The sequence below is a fragment of the Pituophis catenifer genome, unplaced genomic scaffold, assembly GCF_029215685.1.
Source record: "Pituophis catenifer annectens isolate HBS135680 unplaced genomic scaffold, rPitCat1.0.hap2 SCAF_2, whole genome shotgun sequence".
NCBI classification, from domain to species: domain Eukaryota; kingdom Metazoa; phylum Chordata; class Lepidosauria; order Squamata; family Colubridae; genus Pituophis; species Pituophis catenifer.
Genome location: NW_027256882.1, coordinates 43,080,374 through 43,107,972, shown reverse-complemented (window position 1 = coordinate 43,107,972; position 27,599 = coordinate 43,080,374). Strand labels below are relative to the sequence as shown.

The 27,599-nt window shown below is 44.1% G+C and overlaps 1 protein-coding gene across 1 annotated transcript in view; it reads right to left on the bottom strand.

Moving 5' to 3' along the window:
• Positions 1 to 241: 241 nt before the first annotated feature.
• PLXNB1 (plexin B1) overlaps positions 242 to 27,599 on the bottom strand; it is a 97,339-nt gene continuing 69,981 nt past the window's right edge. The window contains exons 20-36 of the mRNA XM_070933505.1: positions 26,397 to 26,573; positions 24,766 to 24,914; positions 24,534 to 24,634; positions 22,786 to 23,003; positions 20,520 to 20,698; positions 19,422 to 19,488; positions 17,919 to 18,065; positions 13,836 to 14,013; positions 13,403 to 13,506; positions 9,504 to 9,588; positions 9,105 to 9,271; positions 7,575 to 7,735; positions 5,449 to 5,596; positions 3,942 to 4,006; positions 3,760 to 3,835; positions 1,831 to 1,905; positions 242 to 461 (exon numbers count right to left, since the gene is read on the bottom strand). Coding sequence (XP_070789606.1) covers positions 357 to 461; positions 1,831 to 1,905; positions 3,760 to 3,835; positions 3,942 to 4,006; positions 5,449 to 5,596; positions 7,575 to 7,735; positions 9,105 to 9,271; positions 9,504 to 9,588; positions 13,403 to 13,506; positions 13,836 to 14,013; positions 17,919 to 18,065; positions 19,422 to 19,488; positions 20,520 to 20,698; positions 22,786 to 23,003; positions 24,534 to 24,634; positions 24,766 to 24,914; positions 26,397 to 26,573 — 2,202 coding nt within the window. The 3' untranslated portion in view covers positions 242 to 356. The remainder of the gene's footprint in view (positions 462 to 1,830; positions 1,906 to 3,759; positions 3,836 to 3,941; positions 4,007 to 5,448; positions 5,597 to 7,574; positions 7,736 to 9,104; positions 9,272 to 9,503; positions 9,589 to 13,402; positions 13,507 to 13,835; positions 14,014 to 17,918; positions 18,066 to 19,421; positions 19,489 to 20,519; positions 20,699 to 22,785; positions 23,004 to 24,533; positions 24,635 to 24,765; positions 24,915 to 26,396; positions 26,574 to 27,599) is intronic.

Sequence of the window (27,599 nt, the reverse complement as noted above, 5' to 3'; positions counted from 1 at the left end):
GAATGTGTGTGTGTGTAAAGATCCGGCATCCCTCACAGCTGCACTGTTCTCTAACTCCCTTGGCACATTCATAACATCTGGCCTCCTGGCTGAAAATGGCTCAGTTCATCTGAGGGAGCCTTTCGGCTTCTGGGCACAAGTTCATTATTATCATTATTTTAAGTGTTATTTTTTTTTCTTAAAAAAAAAAGAGTCTGTAAAAAAAAAAGTTCTCTGGCACCTCCTCGCCCTTGGCATTTTCTGACCATCTGCTGCTGCTGCTGCTGCTGCTTCTCTCCACCTCAGCATAGAGCATCGGTTGGGATGGCGGTGGGTGCTGTCTTGTTTTCTTTCTAGCTGACTGTCCCTCGGACACCTCACAAGTCTGTGACTTTGTTCTCCACTGCTGCGGCAATCTGTTGCAGGCGATATCCCAGCTGCATTTTCTGTGCGATCGGGTCTTCCTCCAAGGCTGTGATGATCTGTGGGCAGAACCGGAGCTATTAACCAATGACGGCCTTCACCATCAGGCCTGGATATTTGCGGGAATGCCCCAACGGAAGAAATCTCTGGCTTGTGAGAGACAGGCCTCATGGGACAGTTAATCTAAACCAGGGGTGTCAAACTCAAGGGCTGGATCTGGCTCATGGGGTGCTTAAATCTGGCCCATGGGGCCAGTCTGGAAATAGCAAAGGACCGTCCTGGAGTGCCTCTGGCAGCCAAAATGGCCCCCCATCAGGGGTGAAATCCAGCAGGTTCTGGAGAGCCGGTAGCAGAAATTTTGAGCAGTTTGCAGAACCGGCAAATGCCACCTCTGGCTGGCCCTAGAGTGGGGTGGGAATGGAGATTTTGCAATATCCTTCCCTCAGAGTGGGGAGGGAATGGGGATTTTGCAGTATCCTTCCCTTGGACTGGGGTGGGAATGGAGATTTGGCAGTATCCTTCCCCTGCCACACCCACCAGGCCATGCCCACCAAGCCACACCACACCCTCCAAGCCACGCCCACAGAACCGGTAGTAAAAAAAATTGGATTTCACCACTGCCCCCCATGCCCCGTTTTCGGCCTCGACAGCCTCCTGCAGCACCCTGTGGGTGTGGGTGTTTGTGTATGTGTGTGCCCCATTTTGGCTGACAGGGTGTTGCAAGAGGTGTGCGCTCCCTCTGCTGGCCTGCAGAAGAGAACTACAATGCTGATCTGGCCCTCGAAGAAATCCAGTTTGACACCCCTGATCTAAAGCTTCCCAAATCTTGGAAGCTTTGACTGACGTATTCTGGGTGTTTTCCTTGCCTGATACGGGGCATCTGCTGGCATTGGGGTCTTTTTGATGGTGATGTTCTAACTGTGGAATGTGCTCCTTCAGATCTGGAGAACTGGATTCGTCCCCTGTGCTCAAAATGGATCCCCAGATTTCCTTTCCTTACAGACTTTTCATAAGCCAAGGAGAAGTATGAAAACAGATGTCTGAGACATGGAGTGAGAGGAGTTTTAAGTTTATTAAATTCAGTTTGACAGAATGCAAGAAGCAGATTGCTTTACGGGACTTGCTTTCTCTTTAGTCACCAATGCTCCAAAAACTCTGGTGGAATACAATCTGAAGATATTGTTTTGCCACTGGGGCACCCAAAGAGAGCCATAATCTTCTTGTCACTCATTTGTCACCACAATCAGAATAGGGAAGATGGGTGTGTGTGGGTCTCTACATCTCCCCTTCCCCAACAAAACAAAACAAAACAAAACAAAACAAAACAAAACAAAACAAAACAAAACAAAACAAAACAAAACAAAACAAAACAAAACAAAACAAAACAAAACAAAACAAAACCCGAAGCTGGAAGGAAAATAGCCTCACCTGATCATAGTATTTGTTGATGTACTTGTAGAGTTCATGCAGAGCCACCAAGGAATTGAGTTCACCTGAGTAATTCTGTAAGCAAGAGACACCAGCTATTTTTAGTTATGGGAGCCAAAGCCTCACTAAGCCATGTTTCAAAGTACAGTAGATCAAGTTCCACGCTGGGCAGGCCAGGTGGCAAATGAGTCACAGACTCCCTTACACTAAGGCAGATGAATTGCCTCCTCTTCTCCATTTCATGCCTACCTCATCATATCTTATCGGAGCCTTTTAGCTGGATATGCCAAGGAACGAACAAGGGCTACATGACCAGAGTTAGGCCTGCAGCCTGTGGATGATTTGAATGAATCCTAGTTTTATGGAGATTCTCAGTCATCCATCAGGTCATGGTTGTCCCAAAGGTGCTGTACTCGGTGAAAGTGAGCATATAAACTGTTATGACCTAGGCCCAAGTAGTTATTACCAGACACAATCAGTCCTAAACAAAGATATTTTATTAGAACAGCTGAGAATTACTTCATTCTCATCTTAGTCCAAATTAATTCCCATACAAATCCTTCATAAACAGTCCTTCAGCCTTATCACAAACCTTTGTCTTCTTTGGTACCTTGCCAAAGGCTTTTCTTGTCAAAAGTTCAGAAGCAAGAGATGCTGACAAGAAACAAATGTAGCAACGTTGCTTTCCTACAAAGATCCCAAGATCTTTTAAGCCTTCTTGGAGGGGCCAATCATCTCCTGGCCTTACTCCCGAGTCATCCTTTTTGCTTTAGCTGCTCTTGCCTTCTGTGCACTAGGAACAGGCTCCTCCTGTTCCTCTGCCTCTCTGATGTCTGTCTCTGGAGGCTCCGAAGTCCGTACATCACTCCCAGATGGCCCTGGCCCCATCTCTGCCTCTGATGCAGAGCCCTCGTCCGGGCCTTCCCCTGACTCCAGGACTGGCCCATTGTCCTCCCCAGCCTCCTCACTGTCCGACTGCTGCCAGCTACACAGGCTGCTGGCAGACCACAACATAAACTAGAGAAATGCCTCGGGGAATAGAAGCTTCATTCTAAAAGACTTTGGTGAGCAAGGTCTGATGGGGCCTCTGTCTAAGAGAAGTCTGTCCCTTGCAGACTCTTGATTTATTCACATGGGGAGAGAACCTAAAAAGCAGCCTAAAAAGTGACTAAAAAGCCTGGGCAAGTTCATAAGGAAGAGAAGTTCCTTGAGATACCTTCGCTATTACCCTTATCACCAGGAGTCATTCAGGCCGTTAGAAATCTCCAACCAGATGGAGACATGGCTTGGCCACCAAAGCAGCTGCCAAGCATTGGTTTCACATGATTTCATCAGCCAATTCCATTGAGCAACGCTGAAGCTTGGTTTTGAAGAAACTGAAGTTCCTGAATGATCTTCAAAGAGAGCCCAGGCTACAAATCATTGCAGTACAGGCAGCCTTCCAGTTATAACCGTAGCGGGGCCTACTGGCTGACTTGATTTTATAACCCTTTTATGCGGCGGTTGAAAAACAAACCCTGCACCATTAAACAAATGCAGTGGCCGTTAAGCGAACCAACGGTTCGTTACAGGTGTAGTTTTGCCAAAACCCAGAAGTAAGTGGCAGTTTGAGGCAAAAATGTCATGAAATGCAGCCAAGTGACTGTGGGATCTAGCAAACAGTGGTTAATGCGGCTGTGTTGCCAAGCGCCTGAAGGGCGTGGTCATGTGACCCGGGGGAGATCGACTGTGTCATAACTCCCATAACTTTTCCAGGTAAGTCATAACTTTGAAGAGTCGCTAAGCAACTGGTCATAAGTCGAAGACTACCTATAAGGAAATCACAAGAGGCAAGAGACACCGATGCTGCTTCTAAGAACGGCCCTCATAAAGGCCTTGGCTAGGAATGTGTAGAAAAAAATGGAGGGATGTAGCTGGGAGGATTCTTACCCGTGACAGCTCCGCCAAGGCAGAATTCATCTCCTGATCGCTGGCTGAGATGGTTTGGCGAATATCTGCATAGTACCTGCAGAAGAGAAAGGTTCTTTCTTATTATTGTTGCATCCAGCTTGTCCTCTGCCTGTTCTCCTTCTCTGAATACATCTGGCCTCCCTTTGAATCTTCTTCCTTACCTTTCCACCATCTGTTTATAGCGTGGAATGTCGCGGGCATAGAGCAGCTTGTTAATTGGGGAATCCTGGAAAGGCCACCAGAAAAGCAAGACATTAATTTCAACGCCCAGAAAATTTTACGCATAAAGAAAATAATTAACAACTCTCTCAGAGGGAATGAGGTGGAAAGGAAGCAAAAACTGTAACTGGAGGCACTGGCAGAATACTTCCATTTCTTCTCCTTATCCAAGCAATCACACCTGAATCTTCCTTTGAAAAATGGGTGCAGAGCTCCTAAGCATTGCTGGCATCACTAGAATTAGCTAAGAGATATCCATGATAATGCAGCAACCACATCTCATATGACAAGTTACACTAATGCTCATAAAGTAGCATCTTCCCTTTAAGAAAATCCTGTGGCTTCTATACCAGGAGACAATATAACCACAAGAGAAGGTGCTGTCGAGTTCTTGTTTTTTATTGTTATATTTATATTATTATATTATATTATATTATATTATAGTATAGTATAGTATAGTATAGCATAGCATAGCATAGCATAGCATAGCATAGCATAGTATAGTATATTAATTATATTATATTATATTATATTATATTATATTATATTATATTATATTATATTATATTATATTATATTATATTATATTATATTATATTATATTATATTATATTATATTATATTATATTATATTATATTATATTATATTATTATATTATTAATCATATCATATTAACTATAGCTCCTTTGAGATCTTGCTAGAATATAGATCAAATCATGGAACCAGCTAGTTGAGAGAAAAACAATAGAGTAGAATAACAGAGCTGGAAGGGACTTTGGAGGTCTTCTAGTCCAACCCCCTGCTCAGGCAGGAAGCCCTATACCATTTCAAACAAATGGTTGTCCAATCTCTTCTTAAAAACCTCCAGTGTTGGAGCATTTACAACTTCTAGAGGCAAGTTGTTCCACCGATCAATTGTTCTATCAGAAAATTTCTCCTTAGTTCTAGGTTGCATCTCTCCTTGATTAGTTTCCATCCATTGCTTCTTGTCCTACTCTCAGGTGCTTTGGAGAATAGCTTGACTACCTCTTCTTTGTGGCAGCCCCCGAGATACTGGAACACTGCTATCACTGCTACTGGAACACTTGCATTAAACTAGACATACCCAATTCCAGCAACCATTCTTTATATGTTTTAGCCTCCAGTCCCCTAATCCTCTTTGTTGTTCTTCTCTACACTTTTTCTAGAGTCTCAACATCTTTTTCACACCATGGCGACCAAAACTGAATGCAGTAATCCAAGTGTGGCCTTACCAAGGCACTATGAATTGGTACTAACACTTCACGTGATCTTGATTCTATCCCTCCGTTAATGCAGCCTAGATCTAAACATCTGGATACCCTGTCACACACGTCTTGCACCAGGAAATAATCATTTGGGGGGGGGGGGGGGACATGGCTTCCAGATTCTCTTCACATTCATTCTCAGCTGCATTCTTCCAGGCTTACCCGACCCAGTTTGTGGTCAGCAAGGGTGCAGGAGTCCATGAAGGTCTGAGCAATGACCAAGAGCACAGCGTCCACATTATCTGACGTTTGCACATCAAACACAAACTGAGGGTTCTTGATGATGTTGATCCAGAACCTTAAAGGCAGACTGCAGGAAGAAAAAAGGCTCAGTCGAGAGCGCTCGTCAGGACTGCTAACACGTAGAGGCTGGCAAACGACACATTCATGAGAACATCATGACAGAAATGATATCAGTTATGTAAATGTCATTCTCGACTTACAACTGGTCACTTAGTAAGTATTCGAAGTCGCAACAGACCTACATGGGAGGTATTTATGACCCGGATTTATAGTTCTGATGGTCGGGCCCCGCCTGCGGTCACATGACCAAACTTCAGGCACTTGGCAACCAGGCCGCAGTATCCTGTGGCCCCATGACCAGGTTTTATGACAGTTTTGTTGAAAATCAAACTTCTGGTTTTTTGGGGGAAAAGTGCCCAATAGTGAATCTCAACGGAGATTCTCAACCATCCAGGTCATGCTTGTCCCAAAAGTGCTTTTTCAAGAGGCAGTTGGAGTTTCTTTTTTTTACTTTGAAGACATTTCGCTTCTCATCCAAGAAGCTTCTTCAGCTCTGACTGGATTCTGAATCCTTCCATTCCCCACCATCCAGTCAGAGCTGAAGAAGCTTCTTGGATGAGAAGCGAAGCATCTTCAAAGTAAAACCAGAAAGTCCAATTGCCTCTTGAAAAAAAAAAAAGCACCTTTTGGTGCCAATAGTGAACTATGGCTTTACTTAACAACTGCTGTGTTTGCTTAACAACCACAGAGGCCTTTTTACAACTGCAGAGTTTGCTTAACAACTGTTGCAAAAAATGTAAAATTGGGTCCGTCATGCGGCTGACCCATTTTACAATGATCATACTTACTGTAACTTGTGTAGCGTCATGACATCATGACGCAATCATGCCATTTGTGCAATGATGTCATGAGGCCAAGGTCACCATATCGATGCTGTCATTGGCTGTTTGGAGCTGTCTACAAATGAAATGTGCCCTGGGCACATGAGTCAACCAGTGAATTAAGCGTCAGTGACACTATTACTGTACGTGCAAAACATGCCAGTTTCATGATGTGAAGTATTTCTGTAGTGCAATTTATAGGCTACTTAACTAAGGCAGTGGTGAAATCTAAATTTTTTTACTACCAGTTCTGTGGGCGTGGCTTGGTAGGCTGGCAGGGGAAGGATACTGCAAAACCTCCATTCCCACCTCACTCCAGGAGAAGGATACTGCAAAATCCCCATTCCCTCCCCTCTCCTGGGGGAAGGATATTGCAAAATCTCCATTCCCACCTCACTCCAGGGGCGCAAAATCCCCATTCCCGCCCCACTCCTGGGGGGGGGGAAGGTTACTGCAAAATCTCCATTCCCACCTCACTCCAGGGGAAGGATACTGCAAAATCCCCATTCCCTCCCCTCTTCTGGGGGAAGGATATTGCACAATCTCCATTCCCACCTCACTCCAGGGGCGCAAAATCCCCATTCCCGCCCCACTCCTGGGGGGGGGGAAGGTTACTGCAAAATCTCCATTCCCACCTCACTCCAGGGGAAGGATACTGCAAAATCCCCATTCCCTCCCCACTCCTGGGGGAAGACTATTTCAAAATCTCCATTCCCACCCCACTCTGGAGCCAGCCAGAGGTGGTATTTGCTGCTTCTCCAAACTGCTCAAAATTTCCGCTACCCGGTTCTCCAGAACCTGTCAGAACCTGCTGGATTTCATCCCTGAACTAAGCCTATAAAACATGAAACAGCGTGGTTTACCCTAATTTCTTCCAAATGCAGTGCCTACAAAATTTCTAATTATTTTGTCTTACAGATAAAGTCCCCTCCCACTGGTGCCATATTCACTCTCGCATCTAGACTGGTCCATAATTTTCTGAGTGTAATATACCCTAACTGTAAAATAGGATTATTAATATCACAGAGATGATATTGGGCTGGGCATCAGCAGAGTTTTGTGGGGTTATTATCTTCTGTGGGGAAATGAAGAGCAAGCCAATAAATAGCACGATCAAGACATTCAGCTTCTGAGAAGCGGCTTCCAGTAGATTTGGTTGCCTACCTATTTGTTTTCCAGATATGGATGGTTTCTGGATCTGTGATCCCGTGATTCAGTGCTTGCTCATCTAGCAGGTCAAAAAAATATTTCACAGCCAGAGGGACAGGACGATTGGTACTGAGGATCACTTGGAATAAATCGTCTACAAATTTCTGTAGTGTGCCCTACAAGCAAATATAGAACAAATCGGACCAAGTTATGGCACAGTCCTCTTGGGGGCTAACAAATACAAGAGCAATGAAAACCTTGAAGGAAAGTTTAGGATAAATTTACAGCCAATGGATGTTATGGATTCTCCCCTTATGTGTCAAAGTGGGAAAGGTGATCCCACCATGTAGTTCTGATCTAAGGAAAACCAGCTAAGGAAATCACAAATTCTGTGGGCTAGAGAATCCTGATTGATCAGGAGTCTTCAAATGTGGAAACTTTAAGACTTGTGGATTTCAACGCCCAAAATTCCTCAGCCAGCCATGCTGGCTAGGGAATTCTGGGGGTTGAAGTCCACATGTCTTCCAAGTTTGGAGACTCCTGGAATAGATCAAGAGAAGAGAAGAAAAAAATAGCTGGTCATTTCCTACATGCATTTTTTAAAAACAGAATCTCTTAAACCAAATTATCTGTTGCTGTTTGTCTTAATCTCCTCTAATGAAGAAATCTTTCTATCACAGAGTTGGAAAGCAAAAATGTGCATCTACCTTAAATACTTTTTCCTATGGAGCCCCCTTAGAAGCATATTGTGTTGGGCAACTTCTCAGCAATCCTAACATTATTACTACACCTTGTGTCAAAGAATCCCATATGCCTGGTGTGTTGAAATGTCTCCTTTTATCTGTCCTAATGTGCCTTCCAACTGAATACTACACCTAAGTGTAGTACATAATATACCTAAGTGTAGTACATAAAATTATCTGCTACAATGTCCTACCTGTCAATGACTACTTCAGCTTCAACCATAATAACACACGAGCAAACAATAGATACAAACTTAAAGTGAACCACTGCAAACTCGATTGCAGAAAATATGACTTCAGCAACAGAGTGGTCAATGCCTGGAACGCACTACCTGACTCTGTGGTCTCTTCCCCAAACCCCCAAAACTTTAACCTTAGACTGTCTACTATTGACATCACCACATTCCTAAGAGGTCTGTAAGGGGTGTGCATAAGTGCACCAGCGTGCCTACCATCCCTGTCCTAATGTCCCCTTTTATTCGTAACCATCCCATGTATTCATAATCATGTTTATACATTTCATGTATTCACAATCATGTTTATATTTTTATCTGTAATCTTATATATGCTTGACAAAATAAATGACTAAATAAATGAATAACTGAATGACTGAATTCCTAGTAAACAACAATGTGGATGAGATCAAGTCAAGGAAACTAGACCTGCATTTGTGCATGTTTGTTCAGGAGAAAGTATTATTCTTTCAACAGGGCTTCGTCCAAAGATTGCATCCAGGGACATAAAGCCTGAAAGAACGGTTGGGAATAAATAGAGCAGAACTAAAGACTGGATCCCTTCTTACCTTCATGGAAAGGAGGCGTGTTAGATAGATCTCTGGAATCGCTTTGGCTCTCTCCCGTTCCCGCAGGCTCCCTCGCCGATGTTTAGGCAGCTCAGGTTCCTCAGTCGATTTCACCAGGTGCCAAAGCTTCATGCCACCCTCATCTGCATCCTCCAGCATTGGAGTTTCTAAAGCACAAGCCAGCATAAGACCACTCTGGGTGATTGACAGTAGATCATCAGATGGCAGTTGCTCAATTTCTCAGTTGAACCTTCCCGCCACCCCCTCTTCTTAAATTAACCTGCTACTCTAAACTGGTTTGGTAACTAACTTTCAGTCCATTTTTGTTCCTTTGTCCATTCAGTCCACCCAAGCTGCTTTTTCCCTAATAACCAAATAAGAGTTGGCGCGGTCACTCACTCTCTCCAGGGATGTAATCCTGATTCTCCCTGGGAAGGTGCTTGGTCATACGAGGGACTAGGGCAACAGTGGCTCCATCAGGCACCTGAGCATGAACAAAAAAAATTGGGTTAAATAGCTTTCTGGACTCAACATCTTGTTGCATTGTTCTTCAGCAAAAAATATCTGGAAGTTGGCATTTGAGATTAGACACATAACACCATCTTATCTCCTTGTGTTCTAATGTGATATAACATACAGTATATGATACAATATGGCTTTTGATATAATTAGAGTAGAATCTACCCAATTCAGCGGTGCCCATAATTTAAAATGCTTGGAGGTTGACAGGACAGGCTTTACCTCCAAAATACTTTGGGTCAGGATTCCCTTATGAAGAATGTATTTTTAAAACTAGCCTCTTTTATTGTATTTGATCATGGCATTTGTTATTAATGGCAGCTAGTTATTTATTTATGTATATATCCTGTTTTTCCAGGATCGAACCAGTACTCAGAGTGGCTTTTCACACGCACATACTTTATTGCAATCAATAGGTTGAAGAAACATAAAAACCTAACAATCACCATATAATATTTGGTGACATGTTTTTACCTCAGCAGCACAGAATTTAGCCATGGCGTCAGTAATAATAATACAAGAATCATAAAGTAAAAGCTCTATTCAACTATGGCTTAAGCTTTCTTGAATACTGACATAGAAGAGGTGAAAAAAGAGAATTCAATTTCCTTTTACAAATTTCACTATAGCAAAATAGGGTAGGGCGGATTAATTTCATCTGAACCACAAGAGCAAACTAAATTGGATAAGAGGATTTTAGAGAATCTGAGAGAGGTGCTGATGGTAATACAGCACACCATGCTCAGAAAAGGTTTTTCCTCAGCCTGAGGAAGGTGAAAGATATAAACTATATTGCTAGCATCCAAGGTCAGCTTGAAATCCAAGTTCAAATGGGTAAGCGCTGGTTTCCAGCAAAAATGTCATAAATCAGGCACGTGACCATAGGATGCTGTAAAGATGTGGGTCAGTAGCTGGGCATCCATAATGCAGTCATGTGACCACAAAGGGGGCCCTAGACATCAGAACTTCAAATCTAGGTTGTAAGTCCCTTTTTTGGTTCATTGTAACTTCAAATGATCTAAGTGACCGGTCATAAGTTGAGGACTATCTGTAGTTGGCGGAGGGTTGCCTGAAATTACAGGTAGTCCTCAACTTACAACCAAAGTTACAACAGAACTGAAAAAAGTGATTTATGACCATTTTTCACAATTATGACCATTGCAATATCCCCGGGGTCACATGATCAAAATTCAGACCCTTTGCAACTGGCATGTATTTATGACGGTTGCAATATCCCAGGGTTGTCTGAACATTTTTTGTGACCTTCTGACAAACAAAGTCAATGGGAATCCAGATTCGTTTAACAACCTCATTACTAACACGTTAACTGTGTCAAGAAAGGTCATAAAATAGGGGCAAAATGGGGCAAAATTCACTTACTCTTGCTTAGCAATGGAAGTTTTAGGATCAATTGTGGTCATAACTCGAGGACTGCCCGAATCGACATGGACAGATGCTGTTCCAGTGATAGGCAACTTATTTTTCTTATTTATTCTGTCCAGGAGGACTAGCCATAAAGGTTGATTGTCTATGGAGATTCTCAATCACCCAGATCGTGGTTGTTTCAAAGATGCTTTGCAAAAGGCAACTGGACTTTCTTGTTTTTTATTTTTCCCTTGGAAGTCCAGCTGCCTTTTGAAAAGCACTTTTGGAACTATAAAGGCTGATCTTTAAAAACTCTTAGGGGAGTAATAAAGGAGTCGGTTAAGAACTTTCCAGATGCAGCAGATGGATTGGGATGAGTTTTTTGTCTGAAGGTGTGATGAAATGCCTAACTAGCTTTGGGAATACAGAGGAGACAATTAAGTGAGGAAACGGGACAATTACACAATAGACTTTTAAATCCTGGGTAGGGAGGAGGTAGGAGAAAGAGACTCATGAGTAACTCCACCTTAATTTTGCTATAGGTTGAGCTAGAGAATTGCTCTGGCAGGTTTTCGAGATTCGGCTATTTTTCCAGAAACCCAAGTTTCTTGTTTTCCTGAGCTTGCCAGCCTTGCAGAACTTAACAGAATGTAAGGAGAAGCTATTTTGAAAGATGGCGGAATGGTGGTGCTAGGAAGCCAAAACTATTGTTCACTGATTACATCTTAATAGGCTGCCTAGGGACTTAATTACTTCTTTTCAGTCCAGCCAGCAATCTTTCTTGATACACACAGACAGGTTGGAAGATTTTACCATGGACGGGAAGGTGGGGAGGCTGCCAATTACCAGCCAGATAGTCCTTGACTTACGACTATAACGGAGGCCGCCCGTTACTGTTGTAAACCAAAGTGAGTCACCCACACGATCAACTTGATTTTATGATCTGTTTTGCAGCAATCGTTAAGCGATTGCTGTGGTCAGTAAGCAAACTCGTAGTTCACACTATGGGCCAGTTTTGTGGTAAATGCCGGTTTTCACCAAAGTGCGATCATGTGATGCTATCAACGGCCATTGCCAGGGATCTGAAATGCAGTCATGTGACTACGGGGGGGGAGGCGGGGGGGGGAAACAGCGATTGGAACTTTGGAACTCAGTTGTAAGTCCCCGCCGTGAAGGTCCATTGCAATTTCAACTGGTTGCTAAGCAACAGGTTGTAAGTTACAAGCTACCTATATTCACTATCTTTGATTTCATAGGGGAGGAATTATGCTCCTCTTGTTTATCAGTCCGAGTATCCCTTATGTTGTGATTTTTTATGTCCAAAAACAGCTATTGTGGCATGAGTTGTAGGCAACCATTGACTGAATAGTGAGTCTTATACTGATGCTAATCAACGCTAATTATCAAAATGAGTCCCAGCCATTACACTGAAGGTGCCCTCATCAGAAAGTGATTGAATGTGTATATCATGTTTCCCCAAAAATAAAACCGGGTCTTATATTATTTTTGGAACCAAAACAACCATTAGGTTTATTTTCAGGGGATGTCTTCTTTTGCGGCAGGCTGGCCATTCGCTCCCACCATCTGCTTGCCCGTGGCCGCAACGGCTTACAGGGCTTCCCAGATGCACTTTTTGCCTGGACGGAGAAATGATGAAGACTGAGCAAAAAGTGTTTGGGCACCTATGGGCCACTTGAAAACAGAGCGATTTGCTCCATAGGCGCCCAAACACATTTCGCCCGGATGGAGGAAAGACAGAGACTGGAAGCTTCGTCTGTTTGCAAGTGGGGATCTTTGAAACTGAGCGATTAGCACTGTTTCAAAGCACCCCACTTGCAAGCAGACAAAGCTTTAAGTCTCCCTCTGAGCGAAAAGTGAGTGCTGGAGCCAGGTGGAGGCAGAGGCATGGGGGAGGGGGGAGGCAGAGAATCCCAAAGGGTGTGGCTTGGTGAGCATGGCAGGGGAAGGATACTGCAAAATCCCCATTCCCTCCCCACTCTTGGGGGAAGGATATTGCAAAATCTCCATTCCCACTCCATTCTCTGGGGCCAGCCAGAGGTGGTATTTGTCGGTTCTCCAAACTACTCAAAATTTCCGCTACCGGTTCTCCAGAACCTGCTGGTTCTTTCACCCCTGCATTTGGGTCTCAAACTGCCAAACGTCCAGTCAACAAGCCCAGTGTCTTAACTGCTAGGCCACCTGTAGCCTAATTCTAAGGGAGAGTATTTTCATGGACTTCTGAGGCAGAGAAGACCAAAAGACTCCTTGCCTTAACCTTCTTCCCTTTTGGAAGGTTCCAGGACCAGACGGAACCACAAAGATGCTCACTGAGAAAAGGCCAAAATATTTTTTCTTATCCTGAGTGAAGCTAACCACTGCAGAGACAACCATAAAAATAGGAGAGCTTCCCTCACCTTATAGTGTTGCAGTGTGTTGAGCCTCTTCCAGCTGCCCTGGATGATTGAAGTCACATCTTCGTCAGAGAGGATGAGATGTCCAGCCAGCCCAGACCGCCATTCTGTTGTCATCACCCAGAAGAAAAGACAAAAGGCAAAACTTGTTAGGAAGCAGCACTCTGCAAAATCCCACATTTGTTCATCCCAACATGCTATTGGCTATTGCAGTTAGTCAAGGGATCCTCCCCACATCCTGTTGGCTAATTTGGTTCATCTGGATTGCCTTGGAAATGGATGGGAATACTTTTTTTTTGCAATTGCCTAGCAACCTGGATAAAGCTGACAAGGGAGGCTGACAAGAGGCCTTCCACTTTAGGGGATCTTGGGGAGGCCTTCCACTTTGGGGGGGTGGGGGTTACTCAAGGTGGCTCTTCCAGCGTCTTTGACTCACCCAAGTCAAGTGAGTCCGGGTCAGGTCGATGGCAGTAAGGTGTCCCTTTGTAGAGCTGGTCCAGGATCTTCTCTTTCACTTGGGTGATCGTGTCGCAATCCAGACCCTTCACCAACACTCCCTGGCTGCCTTCCGTTCCTCCCCCGGTGTTCCCAGCTTGCGACAGTGCCGTTAATGTCTGCAAAAACCAGAAATGAAGGCCAACTGATCCAGTGTATTCCTTTTCTTCTTAGCTCCTGGCAATCACAGGAGTGCTGGTGGCCCCTTCTGTGGTAATAATAGTAACAGAGTTGGAAGGGACCTTGGAGGTCATCTAGTCCAACCCCCTGCTCACGCAGGAGACTTATACTAGGGATTCGAACCGCCGACCTTTCTGATCGACAAGCTCAGTGTCTTAGCCACTGAGCCACCTAGCCAGTCTTGGATTAGAATTGGATTCATTAATTAATTGGAGGTACGCGTGGCTTCTCTTTTATCCTCATAGTCACTGGTTTGGCTCATGGCTTATGCAACTCTCCTTCCCCGTGACCCAACTGGTATGTCCCAGCCATGCAAGACTGGAAAGATTTGATCAGCCATCAGAGAGCCAGTGAAAAGGAGGGCTTCCCTCCCACTCCCACTCCCTGTCATGATTATGATTTGGCCAGAATGAAAATCAGAGAGAAAATATACACAGTGGTGCAAGCAGGATAGGTGACATTGCAGATGAGTTTGGGGCAGGGGCGGGTTTCAAAACCAGTTGCTACTGGTTTGCTCGTTTCTGGGCGGGTGGGTGGAGCCTCCCGCCACTACTAGTTCGCACGAAACCAGGGCGAACTGGTAGCACCACTGGTTTGGGGGTGGGGAGGGGCTCATAAACTTTCCCTCACTGATGCTGCTTTTGGGAGGCTCTTCTCTCAGCTGGCAGCAGAAACTGGATGCTTACTGAAGCTCTGCTTTTGGGAGGGCGTTGCAGGATTTCATCGCAGTGAGAAGAAAGGAAAACAGTTGACAGGAAGCTGTTAAATATTGACAGACTGATCTATCAGCATATTCAGTACTCTGAGGAATGGGATACTTGATCCAGGTTTTTGGCTCACCTCACCCCACCCCACCCAGGCTCAGTTAAAAGTGCTGTGTGAACAGAGCCATTCTGTGAGATAGATCAGGAAGGGAGATACCGATTGCCCAAAAGTTAGTAAGTGTTATGGATTCGTGGGGAACTGAATTCTGTCAATCTAGATCCAAAGCAATATACAGGTGGCCCTCGATTTACGACCACAATTGAGCCTCAAATTTCTGTTGGTAAGCGAGACAGCTGTTAAATGACTTTTGCTCCATTTTGCGACCTTTCTTGCCACAGTTGTTATGTGAATCACTGCAGCTGTTACGTTAGCAACATAGTTGTAAAGTGAATTTGGCTTCCCCTTGGACTTCTGTTTATCAGAAGGTCACAAAAGGTGATCGCATGACTCCCTCGGGACACAGCAAAAGTCATAAATATTAATCGGTTGCCAAGCATATGAATTCTGATTACGGGATCATGGGATACTGCAATGGTCGTAAGTGTGAAAAACGGTGATAAGTCAGTTTTTTCGGTGCCATTGAAATTCTGAGCGGTCACTAATCAAATGGTTGTTAAGTCGAAGACTACCTGTTCCATGCTAGCTCTGCAGAGAAGCTGTTTTCTCCAATTAAACTGCAGAAATGAATGCATTTGAGAGGGGGCGGTTCATTTTCAAAGAGAGCCACTCTGTGCAGGTAAGATTCTGATACTTTCACTCGGCATAATCTTTGTAGAAAAGAGTAGGGGTTTGGGGGCACACATTTAGCATGCTGAATTTACAGTTTGCTAGGCTCACTGGGAATAGGTCTGGTAATTGGCAATTCAGTGTAAGTGCTGGAATCCAGTCTTCATGCCTATGGCCGTGATGGCAAACCTATGGCACGCGTGCCACAGGTGGCACACGGAGCCATGTCGCCTGGGAGACCAGCTCAACTCCAGTGCACATGCCTAACCTCTCTAGGAGTCTCTGGAGGCTGGGGACAGCAAAAAACATCACTTCCTGTCCAACCGGAAGTTGGGAAATGGGCCATTTTGGGCCTCCGGAGGGCCTCCGAGGGGGTGGGGAAGGCTGTTTGCACCCTCCCCAGATGCATAGAGAGGATCTGGAACCAGGTGAGAAAGAAAAACGGGCCTACTGGCCATCACGTGCCAGGAACAGGGGGGAGGGGGGCGTGTGCATGCGTGGGGCGGGGAGCATAGAATTATGGGTGTGGCCACGCACGCACGCAAACCTCCCCCGTCCCTCCTTCCTGGCACCTGATGGCAAAAAGGTTAGCCATCACTGCCCTATGGGAACTATGTCATAATGGTTGAGAACATTATGTTATTTTTTATTTTTATTTTATTTTATTTCAAATTTATATACCGCACCTTCTCCCAAGGGACTCAGGGCGGTGTACAGCCAGATAAAAACATACAACACAAACATTAAGAATAATTAAAAGAATATATATTAATTTGGCCCCAGTTTAAAATGACAAACCAATTAAAAATTAAAAATGTAAAAATATGTTAAGCCAGCCCGGCTTGATGAAAAAAAAAAGTTTTAAGGGCACGGCGGAAGGCACCGAGGTCTTGGATTCTCCTTATCTCAGGGGGCAGCTGGTTCCATAGGGTAGGTGCCCCCACAGAGAAGGCCCTCTCCCTGGGGGTCACCAGCCTACATTGTTTGGCTGATGGCACCCCGAGGAGGCCCTCTTTGTGGGAGTGCACGGGTCGGTGGGAGGTTGTCAGTAGCAGCAGGCGGTCTCGAAGATAACTAGGCCCTATGCCATGGAGCGCTTTAAAGGTGGTAACCAACACCTTGAAGCGCACCCGGAAGACCACTGGGAGCCAGTGCAGCTCGCGCAGGAGTGGTATTATGTGGGAGCGCCATGCAGCTCCCGTGATTACCCGCACGGCCGCATTCTGGACCAGTTGGAGCCTCCGGGTGCTCTTCAAGGGGAGCCCCATGTAGAGAGTGTTGCGGTAGTCCAGGCGAGAGGTGACGAGGGCATGAGTGACTGTGCACATGGAATCCCGATCAAGAAAGGGTCGCAACTGGCGAATCAGACGAACCTGACAAAAGGTCCCCCTGGCTACAGCCATCAGATGTTCCTCCAAGGACAGCTGTGTATCCAGGAGGACTCCCAGACTGCGCGCCCTCTCCAAGGGGGCCAAGGACTCGCCCCCAATAGTCAGTGATGGAGTCAGCTGACTATATTGGGATGCCGGGAACCACAGCCACTCAGTCTTGGAAGGGTTGGAAATGTTGGAAATGTTATGTGGACACAGTAACTGTATTTTCTTCATCTCAGTTCAGTACGTGAACCCAGCCTTATTAAAGTAGTCAAGTATTATTTAAGCTGGGGAAAAAAAGTGAAAAACGATGCGGATGCTTTAATACAGTCTTCTCCAGTTGAGGTGTGTTGTGGCTTCAGCCCCCAGGATTTGCATAGCAAATCCAATTATAGAATAGAATAGAATTCTTTATTGGCCAAGTGTGATTGGACATAGAAGGAATTTGTCTTGGTGCATACGCTCTCAGTATACATAAAAGTAAAGATACATTCCTCAAGAATCATAAGGTACAACATTTAATGATAGTCATAGGGAACAAATAAGCAGTCAAATCGTATTAGGAAACAGTCAATATAAATTGTAAGGATACCAGCAACTATCATACTTACTGTACTTGTATTGTGTCATGACATCATTATGCAATCAGGCCATTTGTGCAATGATGTCACAGCACATCCAATCTGGGAAATAAAATCTAACATGCTGTGGAGAGCAACAGGTTGGAGTAGACTGGGCAAGAATAGTCGCACACCATTTCCCACCCCGTTTGCTTAGCCAGGGTGAAGGTTGGCTTGATCCACAGAACTTGAAAAAGACAACTTGCTAAGAATGGGAAGACTATTACGGTAGGAAAAAGGATGGAGGTTGGAAAGAAGCATCCTGGATTCTGAAGATGGCTAGAAGCATGCAGCTGATTGCGTGGTCTACGATTGGTTCTAGCTGTGCTTCTTCCTGACAGGTGCCTCATTAGCCCTTACCAGTGTGCGATATTCCAGGTCTTCTCGGAGAAGTCGATTGTCATTCAAGGTGTACTTGGCTTTCCCAGTGACCCAGTCCACAGGCCCCTTGTCTACTTGGTGCTTGATACCCCGGAAGAGCATATAGAGGGGCTCCCCAACAGAGTCCTAATGGAGAAACAGAGAAATCCTCAACATCTAGAATAGTGATGGCGAACCTTTTTGGCAGCGAGTGCCAAAAAGGTTGCGTGGAAATGTCGTGCACGGATGCCCATGCTCGTCGGGGCCGCGCTCCAGAAAAAACCAAACGAATCTTCTGAATCTTTCAGGGTTTTGAGACCCAGATGATGCCTTTCCTAAGATCCATCAATTATAATATGTTTGCATGGTCCTAATGTTGCACATCAGACTGGATTTATTTGCCAGATGAAAGTTAAAATTTGGCACTGAACCTGGCCAAAGACTTCAGTCATCCACTGATCTATTTCTTATACAACTAAAAGGTCAGAAATGCAAAGTAGAAACTTTAAATGCTCTAGATCCGTGATGGCGAACCTATGGCACACGTGCCCAAAGTGGCACACGAAGCCATGTTGCCCGGCACACACAGCCTTGCCTGTTTGTCTTCCGGGTTTCTAGCGTACATGCGTGCGCGATGATCAGCTGGTTGGTGCACATACACAGACCAGTTTTCGGCACTTGCAGCGCACATGAAGGACAGCTGATCATCACGCACGCATGCATGCCAGAATCCCGGAAGACAAACAGGCAAGGCCGTGCGTGCCGGGCGAAATGGCTTCGTGTGCCACTTTGGGCACGTGTGCCATAGGTTCGCCATCACGGATCTAGAGCATTTAAAGTTTCCACCTTGCATTTCTGACCTTTTAGTTGTATATAAGAAATAGATCAGTGGGTGACTGAAATCTTTGGCCAGGTTCAGTGCCAATTTTTAACTTTCATCTGGCAAATGAATCCAGTCTGATGTGCAACATTAGGACCATGCAAATATATTATAAGTTGATGGATCTTAGGAAAAGGCATCACCTGGGTCTCAAAACCATGAAAGATTCAGAAGGACATTCAACATTCAATTCATAGGATAAGCAGATCTGTTTTAGTCAGCAGCTGGCCGGCTTGCAGCAGCATTAAAAATGTCTGGGTTCAACCTAAGCACTAGTGTGCCAAAAAACAGGCACAGTATAAATTCCTATTTCACAGGTCTGACTGTTCCCAGTATGTCATCATGTCACTAATTACAAAAAAAAAAAAACCTTGGCTAGAATGTCTTGTTCCTGATCCAGAGCCAGCTCAGATTCTTATTCATCTGCTTTAGCAATATTTAATGCACAAGAGGACACTCGCGGATGTCTCACTAAGCCTTCTGTACTCTTCCATCAATATCCTAACAGCTGAGAATGAAGGGGTCCTTGGCATTAGAGCAGAGGTTTATGCGGCTACCTGGCTGAGAAGTACATGGTATATATGTTGACCTTCTACGTAAAATGGAATTGATGGATGTCTCACCCTGACGAATGCATAGAGGCAGATGGACATCCAGTTGGTCAGCAGCTTCTCAACCACAGTTTCTGTCCTGAAAGAGAAGATGAAGTTGTTTCAACCTTGACCCCACTGAATATTGTCCTTCAATGCTAACAATCCTCCCAATTGGTTTAAAAGAATCCAAAACGAAGGGTATTAAAAACTACAACCTAACACTGAGAAGGGAGGCAAATTCAGTTCTCTTAAAAAAAAACAACAACTCTTGAACATCATGCAGAGAATACCGGCCTAAATCTCTTATGAGATGTGGACACTGTCAGCTTCTTATGGAGGGGATTCTACTGTAAGTCCCATACTGAAAAGACCTTTACTCCATTCTCATATCAAGAAGTGAGAGGCTATTGTTTCTTAGAGGGCCATTATGTTAGCTGGCAAATACTGGGAATGGAGTATTGCCTTCTTGGCCACAACTAAGCTTTTTTTAGCTGGTCTCTGCTGCAAACTGAACACTGGACTAAATATTATTGTTCTGGTTTAGTTCTGATGGTTTTTGGTACAGTAAGTATTCAGACCAGATTTATTTATATGAGCCAGCAATCAAGAGAATGTTATTCAATTTGAGAAAGAAGATCAAAGGCCTCTTGGATCCAGCTCTCTGGAACCAGTTACCTCCTGAGGTCTGGACCATCCCCACCCTATTGGCCTTCCGAAAAGCGGTGAAGACCTGGCTTTTCCGGCAGGCCTGGGGCCGTTGATCTCGCTTTTGCAATCCAGCGAGATCCGGCCATGAATGGTGTGAATGAGTTTTTAATGTTTTTAATTTTTAAATGTTTTTTATAATGATTTTAAGTGCATTGTGAGCCGCCCTGAATCTTCGGAGAGGGGTGGCATACAAATTGAATTAATAATAATAATAATAATGTCCTGTTTCACAAAGTTATACTAGATGCCTACAAAAAAAATAAATCTGGGTATCAGGAACAAGGACAATAAAACTTCCCCATTGTATTGTCCCCCAACTTTGTAGCATCCCCCAACTATCATGAGCAGTAGACCCGATGCATGGATCCTTCTTCAATTTGTCTATCTCCCCTGGGCTTTTCTTCTGACCTTGACCCTCACCTTCTCAGCATCAGCTTTGGGTTCTTGACCACGTATTGCTCTACCAGGTCATTCAAGAGATTCTTGAGGATATCTGTGAAGTACTCAAGTTTCCCATGCAAGGCGACTGTGAGAAGGGATGCGACATAAGCCCGGTCCCTTGGAGAAAAGGTGCGCTGGATTTCCAAGGTGTGAATAAACTAGACAAAAGGGAGATGATCTAAGATGGCATTGCAGTTAGTGCAATTATTTCGGGGGGGGGCAGAATAGGCATTTTAATTCATTGGTAGCTCATAAAAAGTTAAGACAAGCAAAAAAAAAAAAAAAAAACCTCAAGCAGGAATAAATAAAGCAAAAAATTCCATGTCTTATTATATGCAAATGAAAGAACATATGCAATCTGGACAAGATTGCATTTTCTAAAAAGACATCACGGTGTAATTTCTCACCAACCTCCCATCTCTTTTTCTGCTCCTCCACTCAAAGAATCTGTTCATTTTTGTTATTTTGCATCCTGTTTTGACTATTTTTACAGATAACTTATTATAGGTAGTTCTCAACTTACAACCATAATGGAGCCTGCCCATCATGGTCATAAGATGTGACAGTTGTAAAGCAGGTTGATCACACGACTAACCCGATTTGATGACTATGACATAAAATGTCATCAAGTGAGCAACTATGGTTGTTTAGCAAATCAATGGTTCGCTATGGGGGGAGGTTTGCCAAAAATCAGAAGTAAATATGGTGGAAAACATTGTCACATGACTGTAGGATGTTGCAGATGGCCATAAATGTGTCCCAGTTCTCAAACGAGTATAGTCATGTGACTGTGTAGACAGGGTCAACTGCTGGAACTTAGAATCTTAGTCATAAGTGCCCAGGTGCCATAGAGCCAAGGTGGTGCAATGGTTAGAGTGCAGCAGTGCAGTCTACTTCAGCTGACTGCTAGCTGCAGTTTGGCAGTTCAAATCTCACTGGCTCAAGGTTGACTCAGCCTTCCATCCTTCCGAGGTCGGTAAAATGAGGACCCAGATTGTTGGGGGCAATAGGCTGACTCTGTAAACCACTTAGAGAGGGCTGTAAAAGCACTATGAAGCAATATATAAGTCTAAGTGCTAAGTAGCACCCAAGTAGGAACTTTGAACAACTGGTTGTGAGTCCACGACTGCCTGTAACAGGCTTTTGTTATAAAACTTTTTAAATAAAAAGTTGCACTGAGTAACAGTCATATGCTCAGGAGATTCTTTTTAAAAAACATATTGTAATAACTGCTAATAGGCTTTCCAATATTTTTCTATCCTGGTGACTGGGAAATTGATTTTATGCTTCATGTAGTGAACATCCACTGACTTTGCACAACACCATTTAACTTTGTCACTGGGTTACCCGTTTTCTGCATTTGCACAATTATACTAAAAATTCAACGAGCAGGCTAGATTCGCACAACATGCCAAGGCAATAAAAAAAAAAAAAGCCAAGTTTTTTTTTTAACAGATTAACAGAGTTGGAAAGGACTTTGTAGGTCATCTAGTACAACCTCCCACCCAAGCAGGAGATCCTACGCCATTTCTGACAGAGGGCAGTCCAGTCTCCTCTTGAAAGCTTCCAGTGATGAAGCGCCCACAACTTCCGAAGGCAAAGCTGTTTTATTGTTTGATTGTTCTCATTGTCAGAAAAGTTCTCCTTATTTCTAGGTTGAATCTCTCCTTGATCAGCTTCCATCCATTATTCCTTGTCTGGCCTTCGGGTGCCTTTGAAAATAGCTTGACCCCCCACCTCTCTATGGCAACTCCTCAAATATTGGAATACTGCTATTCTCCTCTGGTCCTTCTCTTCACTAGACTAGCCATGCCCAGTTCCTGCAACATTTGTTCATCGAATGTTTTAGCCTCCAGTCCCCTAATCATCCTGGTTGCTCTTCTCTGCACTTTTTCTTAGAGTCTCAACATCTTTTTTAAAGTGTGGTGACCAAAACTGGATGCAGTACTCTAGGTTCGGTCTTACTAAGGCTTTATAGAGTGGTATTAGTACCTCATTTGATATTGATTGTATCTCTTTGTTAATGCAATTTAGGATTGCATTGGCTTTTTTGAAACCAAACAAATTTAGCATGTTATTTGAGTGCAGTCTGTAGGCCTTAAAACAAGCCTGGGTATTATTATGGAAACCCAGCCATAGCATACTAAATGCAACATTTTAGTCTATTTGTTACAGTCTGGATCCTGCCATGGCAGAACTGTGTTTTGTGTGGTTAATTTGATTTGATTCCGTATTTAAAACATACCTTGGTGAGAAAGAGTTTGCTGTTGAGGAGATTAGAGAGTTGCACTAGGCCTTGTTCAACTGTCTGCCTCCGAGATTCAGGCACATCAAGGTCCCTTTGCAGTGGAGACTCCCGGTGGCCCGGAAAGAAGATGCGTTCTGCATAGGATTTGTAGTCCAGGAAAGGAATCCCGGTGCCAACCAAGTCACTGGTGAGATCCATCATTTCAGTCATGAGGTCTAGAAACAGAGGGAATCACACAAGACATGTGGAAGTGGCCTGACAAGAGAGGGTCTGTATGTGTCATGAATGTAGAAAACTAAAAATGTTTCTGCCTTATATCAGGAATTGAGTGAACATGCCATCTTCATCTATGAGCTGCACTCAGTACGTTTAAGCCAGAATGGGACCTCTTGCCATAGACAACTTGCTGCAGCCATCTCGCTACAATTTTGTCACTGCCAACTCAACCGTGGGAGAACTCGCTGAGGGACAATTCGATGTGGGATAACTCAGCATGATAAATACTGTGTTTCTCCAAAACGATGAGCCACTTTGAAAAGAAGCCATTATGTTTTTGAGCACATGTGATCAAATGAAGCCCCAACTACAAAATTAGCTCTAATTAAGACCCCACTCACCCCAGGGTACAGGGGGTCGGGCGAGGCACACAGGTAAAAAATAAGCTAGCGTGGGGATGGGGGTGGTGGAGCTGCCCTACTTACCAGGCCTCGTACACCATGATACCTGCCTCACCTTCTTCTGTGGCTGCTTGCCGCCACTCGCACGCATCGCCCCGGCCTCCATTTCACCTTTAGATGCCTGCCAGAAGGCATCTGCAGCCGATAACAGAGCTCCGGATTGAGTGGCGGCAAGCGGCCGCAGAAGAAGTGGGCCAGCAGCGGGCTCCTGCTGGGTGGGGCTGTCGGGGCTGCCACCACTGCGAGGTGAGTCAATAATTAGAACCCTCCAAAAAGAAGGCCTAGCCGTTTTTTCAGTGGTGAAAAGAAAATAAGACCTGGCCTTCTTTTTGGAGAAACGCGGTATTATCCGCCACTGTTTCTTCGACATTATTTTCATTGACAAAAATGGAAATAATGGAGAAGGAACAGTGTCGGATAACATTTATCGCATTGAGCTATCCCATGTGGATTGTCCCATGGCGAGTTGGGCACGGCAAGATGCCGATGGTGAGCTGGGCACAGTCAGTCAGTTGTCTTACTGTCCCCATTTAAACAATGTACTAAAGGCCAGGAAATCCAAAAGGATCTATCTGCAGTACTTAAGAACATTTTCTTGAGACTCCCTTCGTAAACCAGCTATATTGTATAATTATTTCTAAATTTCAAAGGGTACTAACTCTAGCATACTCTTCCAAAGCAATTTTGGAAGGCTGATATAAATAAGTCTCATATGACCTGAGACCGCGCCTTTATGGACAAGGGGCCACTGAAACTACAGCTCAAATGCTGTTATATTGTTCCCTCTATAAGGATTCAGGAACTCATAATTCCTTACCTGGAAAAATATCTGGGAAATTGTAATCTATTTTATGTATACAGCTGTTACTATCAGTTCAGTATGAGAATGAAGTTAAATTCTATTATCATGTCTGTAAAATGAGGCAGACTTTGGCCACTCATCGGCGATCTCACCACTAACTGTAATGTAATATTAACTTTTTTGTTTTGTTTTGTTCTGTTTTTCATTTTATTTTATTTTTAATTCTGATCTGTGACTATAAAAAAGGATAGAATCAGAAGTGGTACCTGTAAATTCTTTTTTGCACCGATCCCGAACACTTGTTTCCAGATTTTCGAGCTGGATTTGAACCTTTTTGTAATCCCTCAGAGCTTGTTTGCTCTTTCGCCTATAATGAAAAAAAGAAAATAAAAAACCATGCTGGTCAGATCTTCCCAGATCTTATGCAGGTACCCCCTTCATTGGATCATATAAACGTAGTCCTCGATTTACGACCACAATTGACCACCCTCTTCTCACCTGTAGATGAAGACGATGATGAGTACAATCAAAGCCACAAAAGAGGTCCCCACTCCCAAGCCAATCCGGGCCTCCAGGGGGAAAGTGAGCTGACTCTCTGTGTCATATTGCACACGTCCGAGCCAGAAGTTCTTGTTCCCCATTTGAACCTGCAGGAGGACAAACATGTAAATACAACAGCCTGGGAGATAACAGTACGTATTGCATCAACCTGGACAAACATAATATTTCTGTCAGGCTCAAAACTAAGAATGACATGTGTCAACTCTTCCAAGATGAGTTATTTTCATGCCTATAGACAGAATCTTGCCAGACTGAGCATTCTACTGTCTGCGACTACAATATACTCTGTGAACTATTAGGCAGGGACTGTCTTCACCCTCTTTCTCTCATAATATCTGGGCTGATTTACTCCTCTGGAATGCACCCCTCCCTCCTGGGGATCCACCTCCTCACTACATCCCATCACAATTTCTCAAGCATCACAGCTAACCACCAGTCCTATTTTTTCTTCCTTTTGGCATTATTTTCTGAACTTTCATTTTATTGACAAGAATTTGAGATCCTTTATCTGATAGACCAGGGTGTGTGCAACCTGTGAGCCGCAGGAAGCCCTGGACAGCTAGTAATGCAGCCCCACAAGATAGAATAACAGAGTTGGAAAGGACCTTGGAGGTCTTCTAATCCAAGCCCCTTGCTTAGGCAGGAAACCCTATGTAGTATTTCAGAGAAATGGTTGTCCAATCTCTTCTTAAAAACTTCCAGTGTTGGAGCATTTACAACTTCTGGAGGCAAGTTGTTCCACTGATTAATTGTTCTAACTGTTGTTCTAACTGTTAAATTAATTGTTCTAACTGTTCTAATTGTTCTAACTGTTAAAATATTGTAAACTTAAACATTTTTATGTGATTTTATTTTCATTTATTTGTTAGTTCAATTTATATGCCGCCCTTCTCCGGAGACTCAGGGCGGCTTACAATGCGTTAAGCAATAGCCTTCATACTTTTGTATATACCTGCTTAGTAGGGCTTTCGGGCCCCCCAAGCGGTGTTCTTTTTTTATACAAAGTCATCTTATTGCCCCCACAATCTGGGTCCTCATTTTACCTACCTCGAAAGGATGGAAGGCTGAGTCAACCTTGAGCCTAGTGAGATTCGAACTTGCAGTAATTGCAGGCAGCTGGTGCTACTTAACAGCACTTTAGTCTGCTGCGCCACCAAGGCTCTTTTAGCAATATTTATATACATAAACTATATTATATATTTTAGATGCGGCCGAAGACAATTCCTCCTCACTAAATGCAGCCCAGGGAAGCCAAAAAGTTGGACACCCATTCAATACACCCTCAGAGCTGCTGATGGTGAAGGAAGAAACCAATGACCAAAAATTTTCATTCCCCACCCACCCCAAATGGATTACACATCATTGCAATTTCTAAAGCAGAACACCAAATTCCTAAACCAAGTTTCCCATTCTGGATTGAATTTAATTCTCAATATCCCTAGACCAGTGTTTCTGAACCTTGACCATTTTAAGATAGGTGGATTTCAACTCCCAGAATTCTGGGAGTTGAAGTCCTTCCAACTTAAAGTATCCAAGGTTGAGAAACACTGCCCTAGACTATTTCTTACCGTAAATTCTGGCAGTGAGTCGGTACCTTCCCGTTTAGCCCGGTGCTGAGGAGCCGGTTGTTCAGTAGGAGGCTCACAATACAGGTGGTTCTTCGTTAGGGTCTTGACTGAGCAGACCCCAATTCCAATCATGGCTTTTACTTCATCTTTAGAAATGGCCAGATCCAGATTTTCTCCCTGGAGGAACAGAGATAAGGACACCCTTATGAAAAGTTACTCTACACCACGTCTGTGGAGATTCTCAGTTATTCAGGTCATGGTTGTCCCAAAGGTGCTTTTTCAAAAAGCAACTGGACTTTGTTTTTCCTTTGTTTTCATCCAAGAAGCTTCTTCATTTCCGACTGAATGGTGGAGGATGGAAGGATTACAGAACTGAAGAAGCTTCTTGGATGAGAAGCGAAATATCTTCAAGGGGGAAAAAAAAGGCCAGCTGCCTTTTGAAAAAGCTCCTTTGGTTACTCTACACCAGGGGTGTCAAATTCGATTTCGTTGAAGGTCGCATCAGAGTTGTGTTTGGCCTCAGGGGACCAGGGTGGGCGTGGCCAAGGTGGGCGTGGCCATCTCAACATCACTGCTATCGGGGGCACCTGTGGTGGCCCGAGTGCTTTGCCAGCAAAAACGGGCTCCCGAGCTCCATTTTCACTGGCAGAGGGTTGCAGGAGGCCGTGGCAGCCAAAAACGGAGCTCGCGAGCCTGCTTTCACTGGCAGAAGCACCGCAGGTCGGTCCGCTGTTTCCAGGTGGCCCCACGGGCCAAATCCGGCCCTCGGGCCTTGAATTTGACATCCCTGCTCTACATCAATTCAAATGAGCTCCCCAACAACTCATCAACTCCTTCATGAAGTTTCAGGTTGTTTGCTGACCTCGACAAACATTTATTATATGAAATAATTTAACAAACGCTACTTTACTTAATAATACTATGAATAATACTAATAACAAGAGTATCGACACCTTGCATTGTCCCATTAATACAGTACTGTCTATTTTGAGGGACCCTAGTCTGTTCATTTCCAGTTTCCAAATAAATAAACAAAAAGAAAAAGAAAATAATCACTAGCTTGTTGTGGTAGGCAAGTCCCAGCTACATTTCTGTGCTGAGGGCAGAGGACAGATTGAAGGTCTTGCGTCTCTTGTGAATTCCAATGATTACCAAACATGCTCCTGTTCCATCATAGTTTATTACATTCTATAACTAAATTTG